Below are 21160 nucleotides of genomic sequence, written 5' to 3'. Positions count from 1 at the left end.
ATTTCAGGTTTTTAAAAAAAAATAGTAAAAAAATGTGCCCCCCCCTCCAAAAAAAAAAAAAAAACCCAACAAAGTAATAATGTGGTCTCTGTTTGTTCCGCCATGCATGTTCTTTGAAGCCGGTCAACCAGTAGCAAAGAGGCTGCGCCCATGTGCAATAGTTTGTGTGTATGCGTGTCAATCCTCTTTATTTGCGATCGTTGTTCAGGAAAAGATGCAGCGTGAATACTGGTTGTGTCTGCGAGCAGGCAACAGGAACCGTTCATCTACAGTCACTTGTTTCACAGGGACACATGGGGGAGGAACACCAGGAAATCCCCACAAACCACAGTCCAGTTACCATGTAAACAAATGTGCCATGGAAACTGTTTCTAGGTGGTACGCTCCTGCCCGTCCACTTCCTGTTTGGTTCTTCTCAGATTGCTTTTCATTTTGACAAACTCTGGGGTGTTTTCTTGCTCCTCTTCGTTCTTATGTTGCTCCAATTCCAGCTAAACGAGAAGACTATTTCAGTCAATCATTTCTGGATATGCCCATTATACGTCTATGTCTTTGTGTGTGAGGAAACATACCTGTTCGAGGGTCTCTCGTCTCTTCATGAGCTCGATCTCAAGGTCTGACCTTTTCTTGTGTGCCTCCTGCTCCTCTTTCTGAGCCTTCAGCACCTGCTCTCTCTTCCTATTTTCCATCACTTTCTGGAGTTCTGGTTTATTCTGCGGTGCAAGGCCCCTGTGATAAGAAAAACAACGAGACGATGAGACACTTGACAATAAGTATCCAGAATTTTTGAGTTTATGAAAAACTGTGTGGTTACTGGCCCTGCAAAACTCGACAGTATGATGTATTATGTCTGAATAGTATTCCAAAAACGGTAGGCAAGAAGTACCCGGATGACCTACTACTCCCGGCGAGATTCTGAAGTGTGTATTCGATGGACACTTTACTATCCCATGAGGCCATGGGAGAGGATATATGAATGGCAGTGAAGCAACGCAACTGACACTGGTAGGTCACATGACATGGCGGATATAGTATGTCCAAATTACATTCATACTACCCACATTCATACTATACAGAACATACTTTTTTAACGGTTGCAAAGGAAGTTCAAATTCAAATGTAGTACCTACTCGGACAGTACGCGATTTCAGATGCACCGTAAGATGTGGCTCAGGTACCTCCTTCAAAGCAAGTCTATGGGACTTTTTGTTCATTTTATCATCAGTCACCAGAAAAAAAAATATATAAGTCTGATTGCTTAGAAAAGTATCAGCACACCTCTCATCAGATAGTTTCATAATTTGAGCACAAAAGCGGCACTTTGAAATTTAACATTTAGGATTTGGGGTTAGTTTAAAACCATAACAGCTTCCATTTCGATCAGAGGTCTGATTTAATGAGAGCAAAAGAGGAGATGACTCCTGAACAGTTTAGGGATAATAATCCATAGAGTTACAAAATATGACTGTGAAGATGTCGCTGTGAAAATCCTGACTGCCCCACATACTGTAATCCAGTATGGATGGATTCCTGGATGGGTTTAAGGGATTGGAATTGGTTTATGATGACCAAAGGCTGGTTTACATTTAGAGCGTATGGAGATTAACTCTTTAAATTACAGTACTTTTCTGTGACATCTTTGTTGCGTAATTCTCAATCCCATGTTTCTCCAAATTAACAAGCCAGAAACCAGTTGTTTATGAAACACTTCTAGTTCATATGTAATGAATTTCAGAGAAACACATATTTAGAATAGTCAACTGATTTTATAATGAATTCAATAATGATAAAAATCCATCCATCTATCTATTACAACAACAACCAGTGTTGTTAACTAAAACTATTAAAAAATATTTTTTGGTAATTGAAATAAAGCTAACATAAAATAAAATATAAATGTTAGATCTTTAAAGGTGACATATCATGAAAATCTGACTTTTCCAGGTTTTAAGTGCTATAATCAGGTCCCCGGTGCATCTACCAACCAAGGAAATGTGAAAAAGATTAACCCAGTAACTTTGTTTTGGTAAGCCTTTTTCTGCAAGCGTCTGGAAAAAACAAGCGCGTCTGATTTTGCTCCCCTAGTGACGTTGCAAAGGCATCTCATAATAATATTACCACCCCTTAATCTGCACGTTTCCACCCATGGCACCGTCATTTTGATTTCACAAGCGACAACGGTGTAGCAGTTCTAATGCCATGGCAAAAGTTTAAGCAAAGCTTGCTAACTGTTCTGTCTTTGGCTGCACTGACGAGCACAGAACACTGTTGGATTTATTGATTTATTTAATGTATATTGCTGCTGCCACACAGATCTAAAATAAACATGCTATTTATTTCCCAGCTGTTTACCTTCACAGACACGACCGACTGTTTTTTGTAACTCGTGTGTTTTTAACGTAAACTTGTGTTTGAAAGAGAACTTAGTTTAGTACTCACATGCTGTGACAGCCGCTTTCTGTACATGTGCTTCAGATGTGTGCTCTCAGAAAACCATATATCAGAAGTTTTAACTAATATGGTTTATGTTTTTTTAGCAGGTACGAGCTGTAATGGCACAGCTCTATTCTGGAAAAGGGGGCGGGGAGCAGCAGCTAATTTGCATTTAAAGAGACATGCATGAAAAACAGCGCGTTTCTACTTCCACTCAAAATAGGCATTTTCAAAATGTTATAATAAATAATAAATGATCTGTGGAGTATTTTGAGCTGAAACTTCACAGACACATTCTGGGGACACCTGAGACTTATATTGCATATTGTAAAAAGGGGCATAATATGTCTCCTTTAAAACCAACCAAAATAAACGTTTAAGTATTAAAACTGCTAAAACTAAAACAATGAAATAAAAAGTAATGCTATAACTAATTTAATTATAAAAATGACAAAAGCACAAAAACTACTAGAAAGTTAATTCTAAATATTAATAAAATATTACATAAGTAATACTAAAACACTGACAGCAACTTATTCCAGCTCTCTGCCTGGCACACCAGAGACATGTCAACAGTTTTGTCCATCCTTCCAAAACTTGTAGACTTGTCTAGACTATGAAGAAAAAATGAGAGGAGCAGATGAAAATATCAGAGCTGAGAAAATGGGAGATGAAATGTTTTGGCTATTTGGACAGCAGTTATATAACTATATGGCTCCAAAAAATGGAATTATGAGAATCTCTGCCAGGTGAGTGTAAAAAAAAAATAACACACTTCTGTCTGTTCTCCATTTGTGTGTCATGTCACTGATTTAGTTTCTGAACAGTATTTTACTTTCTCCCTCCAACTATTCTCTCTTCTCAGAAGTAAGAACAACAGCAGCACATCAGGCATTGATCACATGAGTGGAATGTGTCTGTTGTGCAGGTAACTTTATGAGACCAATTACAGATCAGATATATTCCACAAACATGATAAGAGGAAACAATGATTGGTTTATGATTCAGGGCACATTTCTTATTAATGATTAAATCCATTAGCAATCTGTGTTGCCAAGCAGAAGCTAATATATGTTGTTTCCATCCCAAATATAGAACTACAATCCAACTGGTCTTAAAACTCTGCTTTTGTCATTTTGTTATTTGACTATTCTCTACTCTGAGTCTAAACTATTCTAGTCTAAACTAAAATGTTTAAAAAATAAATTAAAAAATAACCCCATTACCACAGTCAGGCTCTAACAATGTGTAAATGCAGCCTTTCCAAAGTAAATACTTCATTGGCATCTTGTGACCAGTGAGTTTTCTGAAAGTTATTGTCTTTATTCAAGCCAATATTAAGATAAGGATGTGCTTTTGTCCATAGGTGTGGCTTTATGGCTGTTTTCTCTTTGTCGTTCAGCTATAACAGGAACAATGGGCGGGTCTGAGTAAACAAGTGAAATTTCTCGAGTGACGTGTCTATAGAATAACAAACTATCTTGCTAAAACTGGGTGTAAAGGGATAGTTTAAAATGCTGCTATCATTTACTCACCATCATGTCATTTCCATCAGTGTTGTTCTGTCAGGACCACTATCGTCAAAGATGATTGACAATTAGCATACAGTTTGGATTGGCGGTATGGTTCTGTTCTGGGCAAGAACTCCCTGCGCATCCATGCAGCCTAGCATGGATAAATGCAGGGAGAGCAGCGATCCCCCGCCCCCCCTTAACTATCGTTAAAGTTCAATAATGTTATGTACACATTTTAGAATTAGTCTGATTCACAGGAGAATCAGGAGGCTGAATCCTGACTGACAGAGGAGGAGCTGGGGATGGAGGAGGGTAATTAGCTATTGAGTAATGCGAAAACTGCTGATAATACTGAGGGACCTTATATATGAATGGTTAGATAGGTGTCGTATTCCCATAGGTTGATGGTGAGCATCTGAGAGTCAGCTGATGTGAGCTTGACTAACGTGACCTGCCAGAACTAACGCTACACTAGATTTTTGATATAATATTTGGAAGAAAGTCGGTCATACAAATTTGAAATGACATGAGGGTGAGTAAATTATTACAAAAATGTAATTTTTTAGGTGAACTATCCCTTTAAGACTGATGGTTTAGCTGCATCATGTAACTGTAACTGGGATGAAAAGCTTAAAAATACTATTGTTCTGTGAATTTCTGAAGTACAAACATCTTCAAGAATGCCAGTGTGTGGCGTCACTGATTATATAACAGGAACACACTGGTCCCTTGGTAACTGCTAGAAACAGTCACTTTATCATTATGTGTGGTTACTCAAAGACAGCTAGGCAAAATGACAGAAAAAAAGAAAAGGATACAGATGAACAGTGACAGAAATAAACAGAAAGCAAAGAAGAGGTTGGCCTCGATTACATAAAAGCCCACCCCGGCCCCCCAACTCAATACATTATTTAATATATGATGCAACAGACTATATATAGCCTGACCTCTATCTCTCCATCACTCTGTGTTCTTCACCTTCTGTCCTGGCTGTAGATGTGATTTCATAACATTCTGAGTGTACAAAAACACTTCGAGTGTTTGTGTACAGCAGGGTGGGAGGCAGACAGAAGGTGGGCGTCAGAGAAAGAGAACAGAGAAAGGGTGGGAAGAAAGTCTAAAAGGATGCTGTAATCCTTCTTATGTAACTCTACATCTTTCAGCATCCCTCTGAGCACCACATCTGGAACTAATCCCATTTAGATTACAGAACGGTTCCCTTTTCCTAAACCAAAACATGCGCACACACTCAATTCCCCACTCTCTATCAAGTAAGACTCACTAACATCTTAAGGAAAAATACAAAAAGTGTGAAAATTGAAATGATAGCTCCTCTTTCTTGAGGCTCTTCATGATTTCCACACATATACATTTAAAATAAACATTATTAAATATATAAAAATTATAAATAAAAATACTAATTATCAATAATAATATAGTCATGGCAATTTTTACTTACACCAAATCTATTTGTAAATGAAACCAAATAGGATGTTTATCAAAAGTAATTTCACTTGCAGTCTCGGTGTTGTGTATTTTAAACCATACAAGCTCAACAAGTGCAAAATATCACCCACAAGCCACACAGTCATTTTTACAAATCTGTATCAAGATAAGGTAACATAGACTCAAATCTTTTCTGCCTGGAACCTGCTTAAGTATACACATACAGTACACCTAATTGGGAATTACTGGAATAAATCCCCAACAGAGGATTCTGATATCTGTAGGAATTCTACAAACTCTTCTCTTCATGCTCAACTAATGTGGGAGGTGAGAATCAGAGAACAGGATTTTATGTAATCATGCTGGTAGAATGCGTGTGTTATAAGTTTATTGCAACATAAATGACTTGTGCTGTGACTTATCCGTTCTTATTCACACCAAAGCTGCAAGAACCTCAAGGGATCTTCCTAATAACTTCCAACTGAAAAAGAAAAAACTGCTTTATGTAATAGGGAGCATGTGTATACCTTTTCTGTCGCAATTCATCACCAATGAGAATGAGAGAGACAGAGGAAAAAAGAACGAGAGGACTAAAACGAGTGACTCAAACTTATTGTTTCCAGTGCATTTTTTCCCGGTTCCTGTCTGCCTAGATACAGCACACAAACACAGCCAGATCTGACGGGGGGAAATCATTCATCTTGTCCAGAAAGTCCTCTAGGTAGAATCAGCTTTCAGAATGACTCTATTTTTTTTTTTTAAGAACTCATCTGTGAAACAGTGGACTGGCAGAAATTGATCTTTATATGACGCATAACAAGTCATACAGGCATTTATCACAGAATACTTTATTCTAATTGGTCAAATGTGGTCAAATATTTTAATGTAATGACTGCATTTCCTATATAGCTATGCTAGTTTCATGCCATGTGGGATAATGTACAGTCAATTATAATAAAAATAAACCCTAATAAACTTAATTTAAGGGTCCCGATCACCTTGTCAGGGATTATTTCTATAACAAATTTTTCCTTATATATGTTTATATGAAAAAGGATGGCATTGATGGCTGTTTCAGCTTTAAAGTCCTAAATAAAAATAAGTTTAGAAATGGCACGTCCGCACATAATTGCCAAAAAAGAAAGTGAATTCTGAGAGGAAAGACAGTGAAAGAGGACTGAGAGGACTGATCTAATGTAGGCTGTATGTGCATCACCTCTTCTGGTTCATGAGGAGCTCTCTGTGTAAGTCCTGGTGATTTCTGGAGGACTTCACTGGGTTGAGGAGTTTCTTGGGCTTAACGATTTCATCGCTATCACAGTCCATATAGTCTGGCTCTGCCATAATGCTCCGCGCACGGGACAGTCCCTCTGGTATGTCTGTCTGGTCCAGACCTGAGAAAAAGACATAAACACACCTATTTTAACATCAATAGCAATTAAATGAAAAGGGGAAGGGGAAGTTGTGGCCTAATGGTTAGAGAGTCGGACTCATAACCCAAAGGTTGTGGGTTCGAGTCTCGTACCGGCAGGGATTGTAGGTGGGGGGAGTGAATGTACAGCGCTCTCTTCCACCTTCAATATCACGACTGAGGTGCCCTTGAGCAAGGCACCAAACCCCCAACTGCTCCCCGGGCGCCGCAGCATAAATGGCTGCCCACTGCTCCGGGTGTGTGTTCACGGTTTGTGTGTGTTCACTGCTGTGTGTGTGCACTTTGGATGGGTAAATGCAGAGCACTAATTCCGAGTATGGGTCACCATACTTGGCCACATGTCACGTCACTCACTTCACTTAAAATATGTTTTTCATTTTTCCTTTTAAAAAAACCACAGTAACCGATCTGATGAATGGGGCAAAAAACACATTAACTTTCTTTTAATGTGGTCTTTTAAAATGCCCATTTATAAGCTCAATACAAGTATAAATACTATGTACACAGACCACAGTCAGGACAAAAACATGCTACGCTGTATCATAACAACAGCTTCAGTGTTTACTGACATAGCAACATATGCAACAATTAAACACTCCACGTAAACATTATACAAGATAAATCTAGCGTTTAAAAAGCATAAACCATATTTCCTAGAGTATTTGCATTTTAATGTCAAAAATAAAATTATAAAATATTTTAAATTATAAAATAAAAAGCCCAAATCATAGTGTCAAAAGCACAAAACAAAATAACTGACTATTAAATAATATGTGCATATAATCACATTATGATCACTGCTCTCCAGGTAAAACCAATGATTTTTTTTCTTTCTTTTTTTAAACAATTATTTCCAAAATAATAACAATGAGGATATATAGGGGAAATCCATTATTTTAGTTTCACTGAAACTGTCATATCAGTGAATAAATAAAGCTCTCTCTCTCTCACTGGTTTATCTTATCATTTATTGTAATAATAAAAGATGATGAATGATGAACCCATGTGACTGTTATCTCACATGGTTATTTGTTTATAGCCGGATACTAGACATTAGTTTTATAGTAACAAACAAGCATGTATCATTCAGCACACAGCTCCATATCAGTTGAAAGGCTGATAAACTATATCTGAATAAACATGATCTCATCACTTGATAACAGTGTCCATGTGACACACATCCTAACACTGTGAAATTACAAGCAAAAACCATCATACATTAAGTGCATTTAGGTCAACAAAGTATGTTTTCTTTAACTATTCTAATAATTAATAATACAAATATAAATTAATAATAAAAAATATAATAACTAAAGAGATAAAATACTTTTTAACTACATCAATTGAGAGACATTTTAAACATTTATTTTGCAGGACTATTTGAATGAACTGAAATAAATCTAAAAGGTGAATAAAACAGTTTTCAATCACTGCATCTACACGTTCCCTTATACATTAATATACATTTAACCTAAAACTGCACTTAAAGTGCATTTCCATGTTATTTATCAACTAATTGCATGCATTCAACCCCCCCAAATCTCACCTGGAAAGACTGGAAACACGGTGTATCTGAACATGGTAGTCATCTCTGCGTTTGAGCGTTATTAAAAATCTCAGGATATTAAGCACAACTTCCCACAGCTAGATGAAACTACAGCTCTGTATCTCTGACGGAGCGCTGCGCTCTATAAACAACTCTTCTGACTCCGCCTGATGGTTTATTACCTAACAGCCCACCCACCCCTGCCAGAACGGCTCCTCAAACAGCCCGCTTAATCTTTCATCACCTGAGACAGAAACATCAAAGAGTGTGGCCTCAAATACACATAAATAAAATGATGAACACTCCCACCTAAAGAATTCATACAGGTCTGCTTCCATATATAGGATAAACTCTGAGATTAGAGCTACTAAAAGAAGAGAAATATTGAACGTGATGGGGCTACAGGAATGTATTCAATATTTCAGGGCGATCATAAATGTGTGTTATTTTCTAACCCGTTAATGTGCGTAGCATTTTCATGATCTTATAACCTTCAAAACTGATTTAGAATTTATTGATTTAAAGTAAATAGGCAGGTTTTCAGGCCACAAGCAAAGCCATTATTTTGAAAGATGACATGCTGCATTTATATCAAACCATAAAAGAATTATAATACCAATATTGTAGTTTATTACAGAATGAATGAGGATTTGTGCCATGTGGGTTACAGTTTGTAAGCTGCAGTTCGTCTGCTGACCACTAGATGTCATCCTCACCTACAACTAGTGATACACAACAACTGAGTTGTTCTTATCATGACATAATTTAATTTTGAAGACCAATACGACGACGTTTCAAATACTATCCTAATGCCTCAAGGGTAAATTATGTCACTGCCTGAAGTGTGTGGCACTCCTTCAAGGACAAAATCCACACTCTTCGTTGACCATATGTTTGTAGACAGCCTTTTCAACTGTGGTCACTATTTAAATGCACATAATTGAGCTGCTGCACAAGTGTTTTATTGCAATAACTTTAGTATTTCCCGTTCTGATATGTTTGCACGTGCATATGGTATAGCAGTGTTATTTACAACCAGTAATTTCATCATGCATTCAGGAAGAACACCTTTGTGGAAGTGGATGATGGTGCGATTATCCAAATGCTGTGCGTCAAAGGCCGCTGTATAATGTTTGTATCTGCACTCAAACTTCCCTTCCAGATTCAGCCAAAGAGTAGTTCCTGTTGACAGCGCAATGTTGAAATGTTAAAGTTTCACAAAGTCTAAAGAACAAGAAGTCTCATTTCTCAAGTCAACATGGTACATTGATCTTATCTAGTTAAAGGGACAGTTCACCCAAGAATTATTTACTCACCCAAGTTGCTCCAAACCTGTATGAGCTTCTTTCTTCTGTTAAACACAAAAGAAGATCTTTTGAAGAATGCTCTTAACTGTTACAGTTGCTGGTCCCCACTGACTTCCATAGTATGGGAAAAAATCTATGGAAGTCAATGGCTACCAGCAACTGGTTACCAACATTGCCCATATCTTTTTTGTATTCATCAGAACAAAGAAACTCATACAGGTTTGGAACCACAAGAGGATGAGTAAATGATGACAAATTTTCATTTTCAACTAAGAAACTTCTTTCATTATATTTATTCACCCTCATGAACTTCTTTTTGTTTTGGTCTTTCTGGACACTCTTTTCAATTTAATGTAATGGGAACTGAGGCTATCATTCTCCAAAATGACAAAAGAGCATAATTAAACTATAATAGAAGTAGTCTATATGACTCTTGCACTATATTTCCAAATGTTCCAAGTTTTGAAATGTCAGCTTTATGACATTAATGTCAGTAAACCAAAAATGTTATTTGTTATTCACTGAAAATCTTGATATCTATCCCAGCAATCATAATCATGATATCTAATTTAGGAATGAATTGGTCTTTTGAACTCTTTTCAATTCATCATTTGATTCGGTTCACAAAATTGGTCTGACTGATTAGTTCCCAATTCAGACCGATTCAGTTTTCAATTTGAATGTGCTGCCTCCTATCAGCGATCTTCACAAAAGGGTTATTGATAAGCTTATCAGTGAAAAAGGACTTTAGTTCTGTTTCTTTCTCACAGACCTATCATATGGCTTGACTATAGCCCACAAGTCATATAGATCATTTTTATGACACTTTCAGTGCTTTTCGAAACTTAAAACCTTCAACCGTTTATTCACTGTAATGGCGAAAATGTTTCAAAATAATGTTTTACTTTTGTGTTCTGCAGAAAGAAAGTCATACAAATTTGGAACAATATGAGACTATTAAATAATTACAGCTTTTTCCTTTTTGCATGAACTACCACTTTAACAGGCACATAACTGACCATTTTTTATCAATAATGCTCAAACAAACACTATAGTGTGAACAACAAACTTCATGTTGCAGTATCAACAGCACTTTCTACATGGGTTGTGCACTGCTTATACGTTCTGCACAGGGAGCCCTGCAGGACAAGTGTGTTTAATAAAAGGCCCACATCCAGCTTTTAATTACAGAGCTGCACTCTTCAAACCCTGTGCAGGGCACAGACGTCTCTATGGTGACAACCACAACACTAAGCACACGGGTGTGTCCATGGCTGAGCATCAACACACCAGTCATTTCAATATACTTTCACACTGATTGTGTATTGATAATGATGCATCAGAGCATATATTTGCATGCATGTCTGTGTTTGTGCATGTAAGTATAAACACAGACATGCACAAACACAGACATGCATGCAAATATATGCTCTGTGTTTGTGCATGTCGTCTTTGACATGCAGAGACGACATGCAGACATGCAGACATTTGCATGCATGTCTGTGTTTGTGCATGTAAGTATAAAGGAATGCTTGTAAACCATCTATTCACTCATTAAGTAGGACTGGAGCATCTGTTTGCCAGTCCTCAGTCTTGTACCTTGTTCCAGCACATAGAGGGGACAGCTTTTATTTAACACCCCAATGCATACGGCGATCATGCATCTCGGCCAGATTTGCATTAATGTTTAAAAGCTGCAGTGCTTTTGTTCATGCTCCACGTAAGATTAAAATTAGATCAAGAAATAGATGGTTAGATCAAGCTAAATCACCTGAATTTATATGGTAGATCTTTAAAATTAGGCAATATGTGTGACTATGGTATGGTTTCTCATGACAAATCTAATTTTCCTTGATATTTTGAAACAGTTCATTGCAACATCAAAACATGCTGTAACTGTCAAAGCTCAAAACTTCCTTCCCAATACAAAAAGACCATTTATTGGTACTAAGATGCAAAAACAACTCATTCTATGCTTTGTATTTAAAGACATGCACACATCACCACCACATGTAAATGATGCCTATTTGATAAATCAGAAACTTGGCCTATATTATTCCCAAACACTGAAAGAACTAACAATAAAATGGGAGTGTGTTAAACCTTGTGCACTGCATATCATTCTAAAGAATATCAGAAATTTGCTCTTTTTCTAAATATTTCATTCAGCATGGATCGAAAGTGACAGTAAAAAGGCATTTATAATACTATAAAAGATTTCCATTTTAAAAAAATGCTGTTTTTTGAACTTTCTATTCATCAAAGAATCCTGAAAACAATGTTTCCACAAAATGATGTAGCAGCACAACTGTTTTCGATATTGATAAGAAATGTTTCTTGATCGACAAATTGGCATATTAAAATAATTTCTGAAGGATCATGTGACACTGAAGACTGGAGTAATGATGCTGAAAATTCAGCTTTGCATCACAGAAATAAATTACATTTTAAAATACAGTATATTAAAACTGTAAACTGTAATGATTAGTACTAATAATTGGGAAACTGCATTTCCTAGTATTCTAGAAACTGTTAATTAGGATACTAAAGCACTAAAGAAGAGTTCACTGGAAAGGTGGAACAAGCTTATCTCAAAGAGTTCATAATGACTTGGATGGTCCTTATTAACCCTCTCCCACAGACACACATGCATTAAATTTGCACAAACTCACCTGCCTACACACTTCCACAATAAAAAGCTGGAAAACTGCAAAAAGGAAAATCACCCACGCCTCCTTCTGAGCACTAACCATTACTGTAAATGATCACACAGCGACATCATTATGATTTCAGAGTGTTTACATACTTAGATCATTGTTTGTGCAGATTTGCTAAGAGTCATGTGGTTGTTTTAAATATGACATCCAAAAATCACAGGCTTGAAATGTGAGCCCAACAGCATGATGGGGGATTTCAATATAGATTGCTACAATACAATCAACAATACAGCCCAATATGTATTTGGTTTTGTGATTTTATGGCCTACAATATAAAAGGACAGACCAGAGGGCGTGTGCACCTCAATCAATCACCCTCAGCTTCCTTTTCCAGTCATCTCTCCAATGCCTACACACACAGACCTTGGATGAAGACATGGGGCGGCAATAACAGGAAACAGACAAACTCAAAAAAATCCCTTGCCATTTTGGTCACATTTTGGAGATGAAAAATAAGCTATCTGTGAGTCTCAAGCACTGGGACACACACAGAGAGATGGAGAAGGTGGAAAGGATGCCACTTCTTTGTTCCGCTCTCATTAGGCAAAGAGACATGCAGGGAGGAAGGGAGCAGCTGGCAGTCTATTGCACCATCTGACCCTTATTGGGCACAGTTTACACACAGCAGGAGGGTACATTAGCCCCTCCCCAATCCCAAAAGCCCTTTCACTGGCACTGTAGCACTGTCACTTTCACCTATTCTTCATAATGTAGTCATTTCTAACCTAACACTCAAGAAATTCTTCACACACTTTTCTAAACACAACTAAACCCCATTTCTGGCATGAAGGCCTTTCCGGACCATCCCCCACTCCACGTCCCACCTGACACCTATTACATGCCACAGAGGCATCAACAGTCCTCTAGACGATTCATTTCTCTCCCTCATTTTCTCATGAACCGCCTCTTCCCTTGACAGGAATGAATCAGACCACCACTAACCAGCTAGAGATCTGAAACGGATTGCATGTAATCCTTTAAATGAATAGTCCAGGCAAATATCCCCACAAAAATTATATAACTGTCTTCACAAACAAATAGATTGACAATTATACACTTACAATTAAAGTCCATGGAGCAAGTATACTGTACAAAAAATGTTGCTTTTTACAAATTGAGGCACGCATTAAAACCAGTGTTATTTTGGTATCATTCATACACTATTACAGTATTTATAAATAGTTTAAATTAACTTCATTTTTAGTACAAATTTACAAGTTTTAGTGATTATGTGCTTTTGTGTTTTTTTATATATATTTCTATGTAACTATACATCTATTATTTATATGTTATGTTATTTCTGCTTTATTTCAATTAACAGAAGTTATTTTTAATTATTTTATTTGTTAAAATTTACTGAAACATTTAAATTTTTTAACAATTGTTTTAACTGAAATACTGGTCAAAATAATTTTCTATGCAATACAACAGAGTTTAAATTTTTTGAATTATTTAAATATTTCAGTATCGATATTTTATTCATAATTCAAAAAGATTCACTAATAAAGACAGATCCTATATCTTAACAATTAGCGAATGCATACACAAACGCAAAATTTGAGTTTTTTGTGTAGGAATAGGAGACAATAGCAAAAACAGTCACACTCATCCTAAACTGATTTTTAAGCTAAATATCACCTCCATGTCCTTTAACTGGGCCAATGGAAAACGTTACAACTCACAAACCAAGGGGTTTCACAGCACAGAGGAGAGAAAGAGAAAGAGAAAGAAATAAACATTTATGGGCTCCTCTAGAAGGGTCAGGGGTTAGACACTTCATCTTATTAGCATTAAACTGCTTGCATCATCCTCACTACACAGTGGGCATTCATATGAAAAACAAAACATAATTGGAGTCCATAGCAATATTGAAGCCTAAACTGCTGTCTATTGTCCGTATAATTAAAACAAGTCACTTGTACAAAGCACAACCCCGTCACACTAGAGTCAAACTACAAAATAACAATAAAAACTGATTCAGTCCATTATGCCAATGCAGAGACAAAACATCAACACATGCCCACTGTGGCCGCAGGGGTTGTGAATCTGCTGCTGTGGAGAAGAGCTCTGATATACACTAATAAACCCAAATCAGGTCAAACTGAAATATTCTCATGCTCAAACTGATAAAAAATAAAAATAACTTTTCTTTGTGCTGCTCTCTGGTGGCTGTGGATGTCAAAAACAACACTAAGTCAATAATTCAACAGGACTGATTACTGAAACGTCGTTGACATGCAATATGGCAAATCATGGATCTGGATCTGGATGAAAGATCTGGGGCCTCATTTATAAACGTTGCGTACGCACAAAACCTGCCCTGAAAGAGGCGTACGCCACTTCCTACGCAAAAGGTGGGATTTATAAAAACAAACTTGATTAGAAAATTTGAAAAATATTTATAAATAAATAGGAAAATATTTTTCCTATTTAAAACTTCACTCTTCTGTAGTTACATCATTTACTAAGACCGACGGAAAATGAAAAGGCCATATTGGCCTAGAAAATCACAACTTTTCATTTTCCGTCGGTCTTAGTACACGATGTAACTACAGAAGAGTCAAGTTTTAAATAGGAAAAATATAGAAACTTTTTGGTCATTTTTGAGCGAGATGCTAACGGTCTAATCAGATTCAATTATCTATGCTAAGCTACAGCTAAAAGTGCTACCGCCAGACCCGGAGATCGGCTGAATGGATTCGATAACGGTAAAACTCAACTGTTTAACTCTAGGGGAGTTGGAAAATGAGCCTATTTTCAAAAATAGTGGAGTGTTCCTTTAATGTGATGTACCTTTGACGCATGGTGTAAACATGATGTCACGTGGATGGGAATATGCATGGAAATGATATGTAGATGAGGTTATGCATAGTAAAACTAGACGTTGTAAGCTCCATATAAGGGGATTTCGGGGAGGAGACGGTGTGGAGATGCACGTACGCACAATCTTCCCCTGACTAGGATTTATAAAGGGATTTTTGCGCAAATTCTGGCATATGCATGGTTTTATAAATCTGAAAACTTTTGTGCGTACGCAAAATCTAGCATTTGTACGTACGTACACTTTTAGGATGAAATCTACTGAGAGTTTTATAAATGAGACCCCTGGTCTGGAATTATTTTCATTTCCGGTCCGAGTAAAGGCAAGACCTCTGGCATTTCAAGGCCTGACCTTAAGTAACCCAAAAGAGAATTAGGTCATGTGATGAGATGTCAGGTCACTGCTGCATACTGGGGAAAGGAAGCACTTATTTATGTGTGCAAGTGCACATTAACAAATGGAAGTCTCCAGGGGCCTGATGTATAAACGTTGCGTACGCACACAATGGGCATGTAAATGTGCGTACGCAATTTTCCAAGCACATATCGGGATTTATAACAAATAAACGCGTAAATATGTGCGCACCATACGGAAACTCTATAGAGTCTAGACCATGCGTACGCACTCTTTTACTGGAGTGAGCAAAATAAGGAAGCAAACAGAATGATTTTAAAGTCTGTTTTACATTTGACATACATATTTAGATTAAATATGACTCTCTGAATAATGAAGTTAAGCACTGAAATTTCATGAAATTATTATCCAGAAATTACAACATTTGTATATGAATTTAAACAGAAATATTTGAAGTGGATGTGCTGCTTTCGAACAATTTTCCTGTGGTATGTGATTTAATGTTTTAATCACAGCGAGGATTGCTTAGCGTATGACAATTCCGCTTTAAATTGTGTTCTAAATAGCAAAACTCATGTTCTGAGAAAATACTTTTGCACGAATAATGATCATTGATGTGAACTTGATTCGTCTGATGGCTTTGGAACACAGATGGTAACGACAGACATAAGGATGCGCTCGTTGATCAAACAGTCCATTGGCTAGGTTGAAAAGGTCCGATGACAGCAGAACTGTTCACAGGTGTCGCGCACAGACAATAGCCTAATGATAACCCCTTTCGTCCTCTTCCCAATATTGTGACAAGCACCATATTTAAAAGACAGAATTTGAAGGAAACTGTAAGATATGCGCGTTTTATTTTCAAAATGTTTTGTTATTGACGCGGTGAGTCAGACAGCTATTTACACTTCAAAAAAATTATTTCCATAAAATTATAGGCTATAAACATTCTAAAATACATGTTTACCTTTTAGGCAAATTGCATAAATTAGAATAGTGATGTCTCAAAACCCATTTATAGTCCGTATCTCATATTTTCCTAACTTGTTGTGTAGGCTACCCTTAACTGCGTTAAACATGGTGTCACGTGGATGGAAATATGCATGGAAATGATATGCAGATGACATTATGCATATTAAAACTAGGCGTTGTAAGCTCCATATATGGCTATTTCGGGGAGGAGACGGGGTGGAGAATTATGTACGCACAATTTTCCGCTGACTGGGTATTACAAAGGGAATTTTGCACAGGTTCTGGCGTACGCATGGCTTTATAAATCTGAAAACTTTTGTACATACGCAAAATCTAGCTTTTGTGCGTATGCACACATTTAGGATGAAATCTACGTAAAGTTTTATACATGAGGCCCCAGGTCTTTCCTCCGTAAGTCATATTATGCATTGTTTTAATCATTTCATTGTTTTCCCTGTCAGTCAATGTTATTCAATGGTTTTTGAACCCCCCAAAAAAAACTGTCATAATTTAGCTTTCCATGACCATTTTTTTATACTCTCTCTGACCCGTGACAAAATAAGACGTCAAAAATTATAAAAAAAAAGTGACAAGCAAACAAAACATTTTTGTCCATGTTAACTTGAGTTTTTGTCCTTCTCACCAACCATTCATGGGTTTAAGCATGAGAAAAAGAGAACATTTTTTGAATATGTGATCTGGTATTGAGTGTCTTATTGCACTGACCACATTACCAATAGAGACAAATCTATCATTTATGCTATATATACAAGAAAAGACTAGTACACAACCTAAATTTATATACTCACTATTTCTCAATTGGTTGAATTGGGTCACAACTTACTAGATGCTAGAGATAACACTATGTCGACATATCCGTGTTCAAACATCCGTCACACCACCTCCTACTGCTAAACACACTCATGTGTGCCTTTTCTCAATTCTGTGGGGGCTTAGTGCTAACTGGAAAAAAAATCGACTTCCTGCTCCTCTCACTCACCAACCCCACAAGTCTTTTTTTTTTTTTCCACTTCAAACGTTTTCTGCTTTTGCTGCTTCAAGTCTTCACTAGATTCTGTTTTAGCTGTGACCAAACACCAAATGAGTATAAAACGGTCATAAGTGAGGGTAAAATGAGTCCGCAATGAATTGAATGTACAGTGTTGGTATTATTATCAATTGCAGATTGTGTTGGTTTCGTGTATGTGTATGTGTTGTTAGAGAGGCCTACGGAAGAGATACTGCATGAATAGAGATCATTCAGTGAATGCAACACCAAGTTATGTCACACCATTGGAATGTGATGAACCTGCAAAGGCTTTCCAATAAACACACAGCGAATATGACATCATCTTAAAGGGGTGGTTGATTGCCATTTCAGTTTTTTAACGTTAGTTAGTGTGTAATGTTGCTGTTTGAGCATAAACAATATCTGCAACAGGTTTCAAAATCAATGTTCTAAAGCAGCGGTTCTTAATACTGTTCCTCGCGTCCGCTGCTCTGCACACGCTCTGCTCTCTCTCTCTCTCTCGCTCTCATTCAGCTCAGCTCCGACAATGACCTGTTCCAATTATACTCTTATTTTCACATAGCTATGAGAAGCATTAAACATGGACGCGCATGTGGTTGCTGTACTGTATTAAAGCTTTAATCAGGATAAAACCGTATATTAAAAGCTAACATAAGCAGTGTTTAGCCAATCACAACACACTGGGCTAGCTAACCAATCAGAGCCCATCGCCTATTTCTGAGGGCGGGGCTTCATAAAAACAGGAAAAGATCAGTCCGTTTCTCAGAGAAGGGACGGAGCGGTGTGGAATAAAGGTAAACTACGAGAAAAATAATGCGTTTTTTTTTTTTTTAAACGAAGCATTAACACATGTTAGACTGCACCCCATAAACACAATCAAGCCTAGAAAAAACCCAGTGAACCACACCTTTAACAAAAAACAAACAAACACTTTAAATAGATATATGACATACAGGACTCTATAAACCACACAATAATAAAGTTTACAGTTTGATTTCAGTCAGACTAAATCAATAATTTAATCCAGGATGTATACACATTAATCAAACTACACATGCATTGTGCAATTGCTCTAAAATACAAAGTTGAAACTCTATCATTCATTCTTTAAAGCTGGAATGAAATGGGAATTGTGAGCATCTTTCCTTTCCTATGATGTATATCCGAGTGAATATTATTTATAACAAACACTGAAATATAATATAAAAATAACAATTGCCAATATTTAATTCATGGTAAGTAAATATTTGATTATACATTGTGTCATGTATATTTGGATAGTAGTTGACTATGAAAAAACTGCTGTAGCATGATCATAACTGCAATGTAAACATAGTGACTGAATACATGTGTATGTAAACTGACTGGAGCAGAGATCAGTAGCTGTTTTTCCTGACATTTGCCTGTATTATAACAAAAACTCAAAATATCTTACTTGTCTTAAAGGGATAATTCACCCGAAAATTAAAATCTGTCATAATTTACTCACCCTCAAGTCATTCTGTATGAATGTATGATTTCCTTTCTTGTATGGAACACAAAAAAAATATGTATTTGGAAGAATGTTTCAAAATATCTTCTGTTGTGCTCCGCAGAATAAAGCCATACACATTTGGAATGACTCGAAGGTAATAATTAATTATATGGAAATTATGATAGAATTGTAATTTTTAGATGAACTATCCCTTTAAGCTAAACCTAAACCAGCATCTCTATGCTCAGGTCACCGTTAAACCCCCTGTTGAGTTGAATTACTGAAATAAATGAACTTTTCCACGACATTCTAATTTATTGAGATGCAGCTGTATGAGGACTAGATATGGGGCGTAGCAACGGTCCAGAACGGGTCAGGTGTGTGTGAGTATGTATTTGAGGGATCCAGCAACTGTGCGCTATAGAACAAAGTGAGCGGAAAAGAGGGGCCATTGATTCTGCTCAGCTGTGGCCAGCACCTGCTGGGTCAGGGCTTAAGTTAAAGGGGTGTGTGAGATTTGCTAATGTATGTTTGGGGACGTATGTGAATGCATGTATAAGGATGTGACATGAAGGATTACTAACTAATGATTCCAAGTAATGAAAAATCACAGACAACACAGAGATTGACACATTGATCCATGGTGCTCATGTGGGCAACATGACTTTGAATCTATCTTTCGTCATTACTAAATCTCATTCCCCCCCCCATCATTTGCAATCCTATTCCATTTTATTATGACTTAATGTGACAAAAAGGCTTAAAAACCAAAATCCATAATTTCGCACATACAAAATTGAACAAAATTGAACTAAATTCAGTGTTTACACTGAAAGCAATTTAATACAGAGGACATATATACAGGACAGTATAAAAACTGCAAACACTCCTCTCACAGGGGTGATCCAACCAAAAGCCAACTGTTGCCTTCATGAAGAAGAGGATAAGCTATCAAAGAGACTGCTGACCTAGCGCTGTCTGTCCGCACAGACAAATGCATTTAACCTGAATGACAAAAAATACAGGTGTCTGCATGGCATTTGTGTGTCTGCTTAAAAACAGACAGCAGGTTTTGTTAGTGTCGCTTGATAAGGGAAGTATCACTATTACTGTTGCTCATACAAGGGAAGTACCACTTTATTGCTCTCACTAGGGTTAGAGATATAAAACAAACACGTAACCCTAGCTATTAAAGGGGTCATATGATGCTTTTTTAAAGATCATTATTTTGTGTATTTGGTGTAACAGAATATTCTTTATGCACCAAGAGCTTGTAACACTCCAAAGAGAAAGGAAAACCTGAAATCGCATCATATGACCCCTTTAAACTTCTGCACCATTTGTGCTATGGACATTAACACCTCAAATCATGCAGCTTGTTTTAAGAGTGATCAGACCAACGATCGTTGCATGGCAGTTCATAAAACAGGAGTAAATAACCACCTAGCAACCACCTAAAAAAATTGTAGCAACCACCTAGAACACCATATGTGACCCTGGACCACAAAACCAGACATAAGGGTAAATTTTTCAAAATTGACATTTATAACTCATCTGAAAGCTGAATAAATACGCTTTCCATTGATGTATGGTTTGTTAGGGATACAACTATTTGAAAATCTGGAATCTGAGGGTGCAAAAAAATCTAAATACTGAGAAAATTGCCTTTAAAGGTCCCCTGAAACGCTTAGAAACACGCAGCGTTACTCTATGTGTTGACGTCATTTTAACTGAAACAGGAAGACAGGGCGGGACATATCAAGCAGCCCCACCCCTTTTTAAAATAGCCAATACAATATTTTCACTGTTTTGGAGCACACTGCCTTATAGATAACCTTAAGACTAACGTATTGATACTAACACCCACAAAAACTTTAATTTTGATTTCATGGGGACTTTAAAAGTTGTCCAAATTAAGTCCTTAGCAATGCATATTACTTATCAAAAATTAAGTTTTAAAGGGGTCATATGATGCGATTTCAGTTTTTCCTTTCTCTTTGGAGTGTTACAAGCTGTTCGTGAATAGATATGATCCCTGAAGTTGCAAAGACTAAAGTCTCAAAACCAAAGAGATATTCTTTATCAAAGTTAAGACTCTGCCACGCCCCCCTAAA

At 36.9% G+C, this 21160-nt stretch overlaps 1 protein-coding gene across 1 annotated transcript in view; it reads right to left on the bottom strand.

The window, feature by feature from the left end:
- Positions 1 to 13: 13 nt before the first annotated feature.
- The window catches only part of fam107b (family with sequence similarity 107 member B), a 43284-nt gene continuing 22137 nt past the window's right edge, over positions 14 to 21160 (bottom strand). Inside the window, exons 3-5 of the mRNA XM_016462953.1 lie at positions 6610 to 6787; positions 573 to 729; positions 14 to 491 (exon numbers count right to left, since the gene is read on the bottom strand). Coding sequence (XP_016318439.1) covers positions 372 to 491; positions 573 to 729; positions 6610 to 6787 — 455 coding nt within the window. The 3' untranslated portion in view covers positions 14 to 371. The remainder of the gene's footprint in view (positions 492 to 572; positions 730 to 6609; positions 6788 to 21160) is intronic.

Source organism: Sinocyclocheilus anshuiensis, unplaced genomic scaffold (assembly GCF_001515605.1).
Source record: "Sinocyclocheilus anshuiensis isolate Anshui unplaced genomic scaffold, SAMN03320099.WGS_v1.1 scaffold949, whole genome shotgun sequence".
Classification (NCBI taxonomy): Eukaryota; Metazoa; Chordata; class Actinopteri; order Cypriniformes; family Cyprinidae; genus Sinocyclocheilus; species Sinocyclocheilus anshuiensis.
Note: the sequence above shows the minus strand (reverse complement) of the source record. Positions and strands in the feature narration are given on the sequence as shown.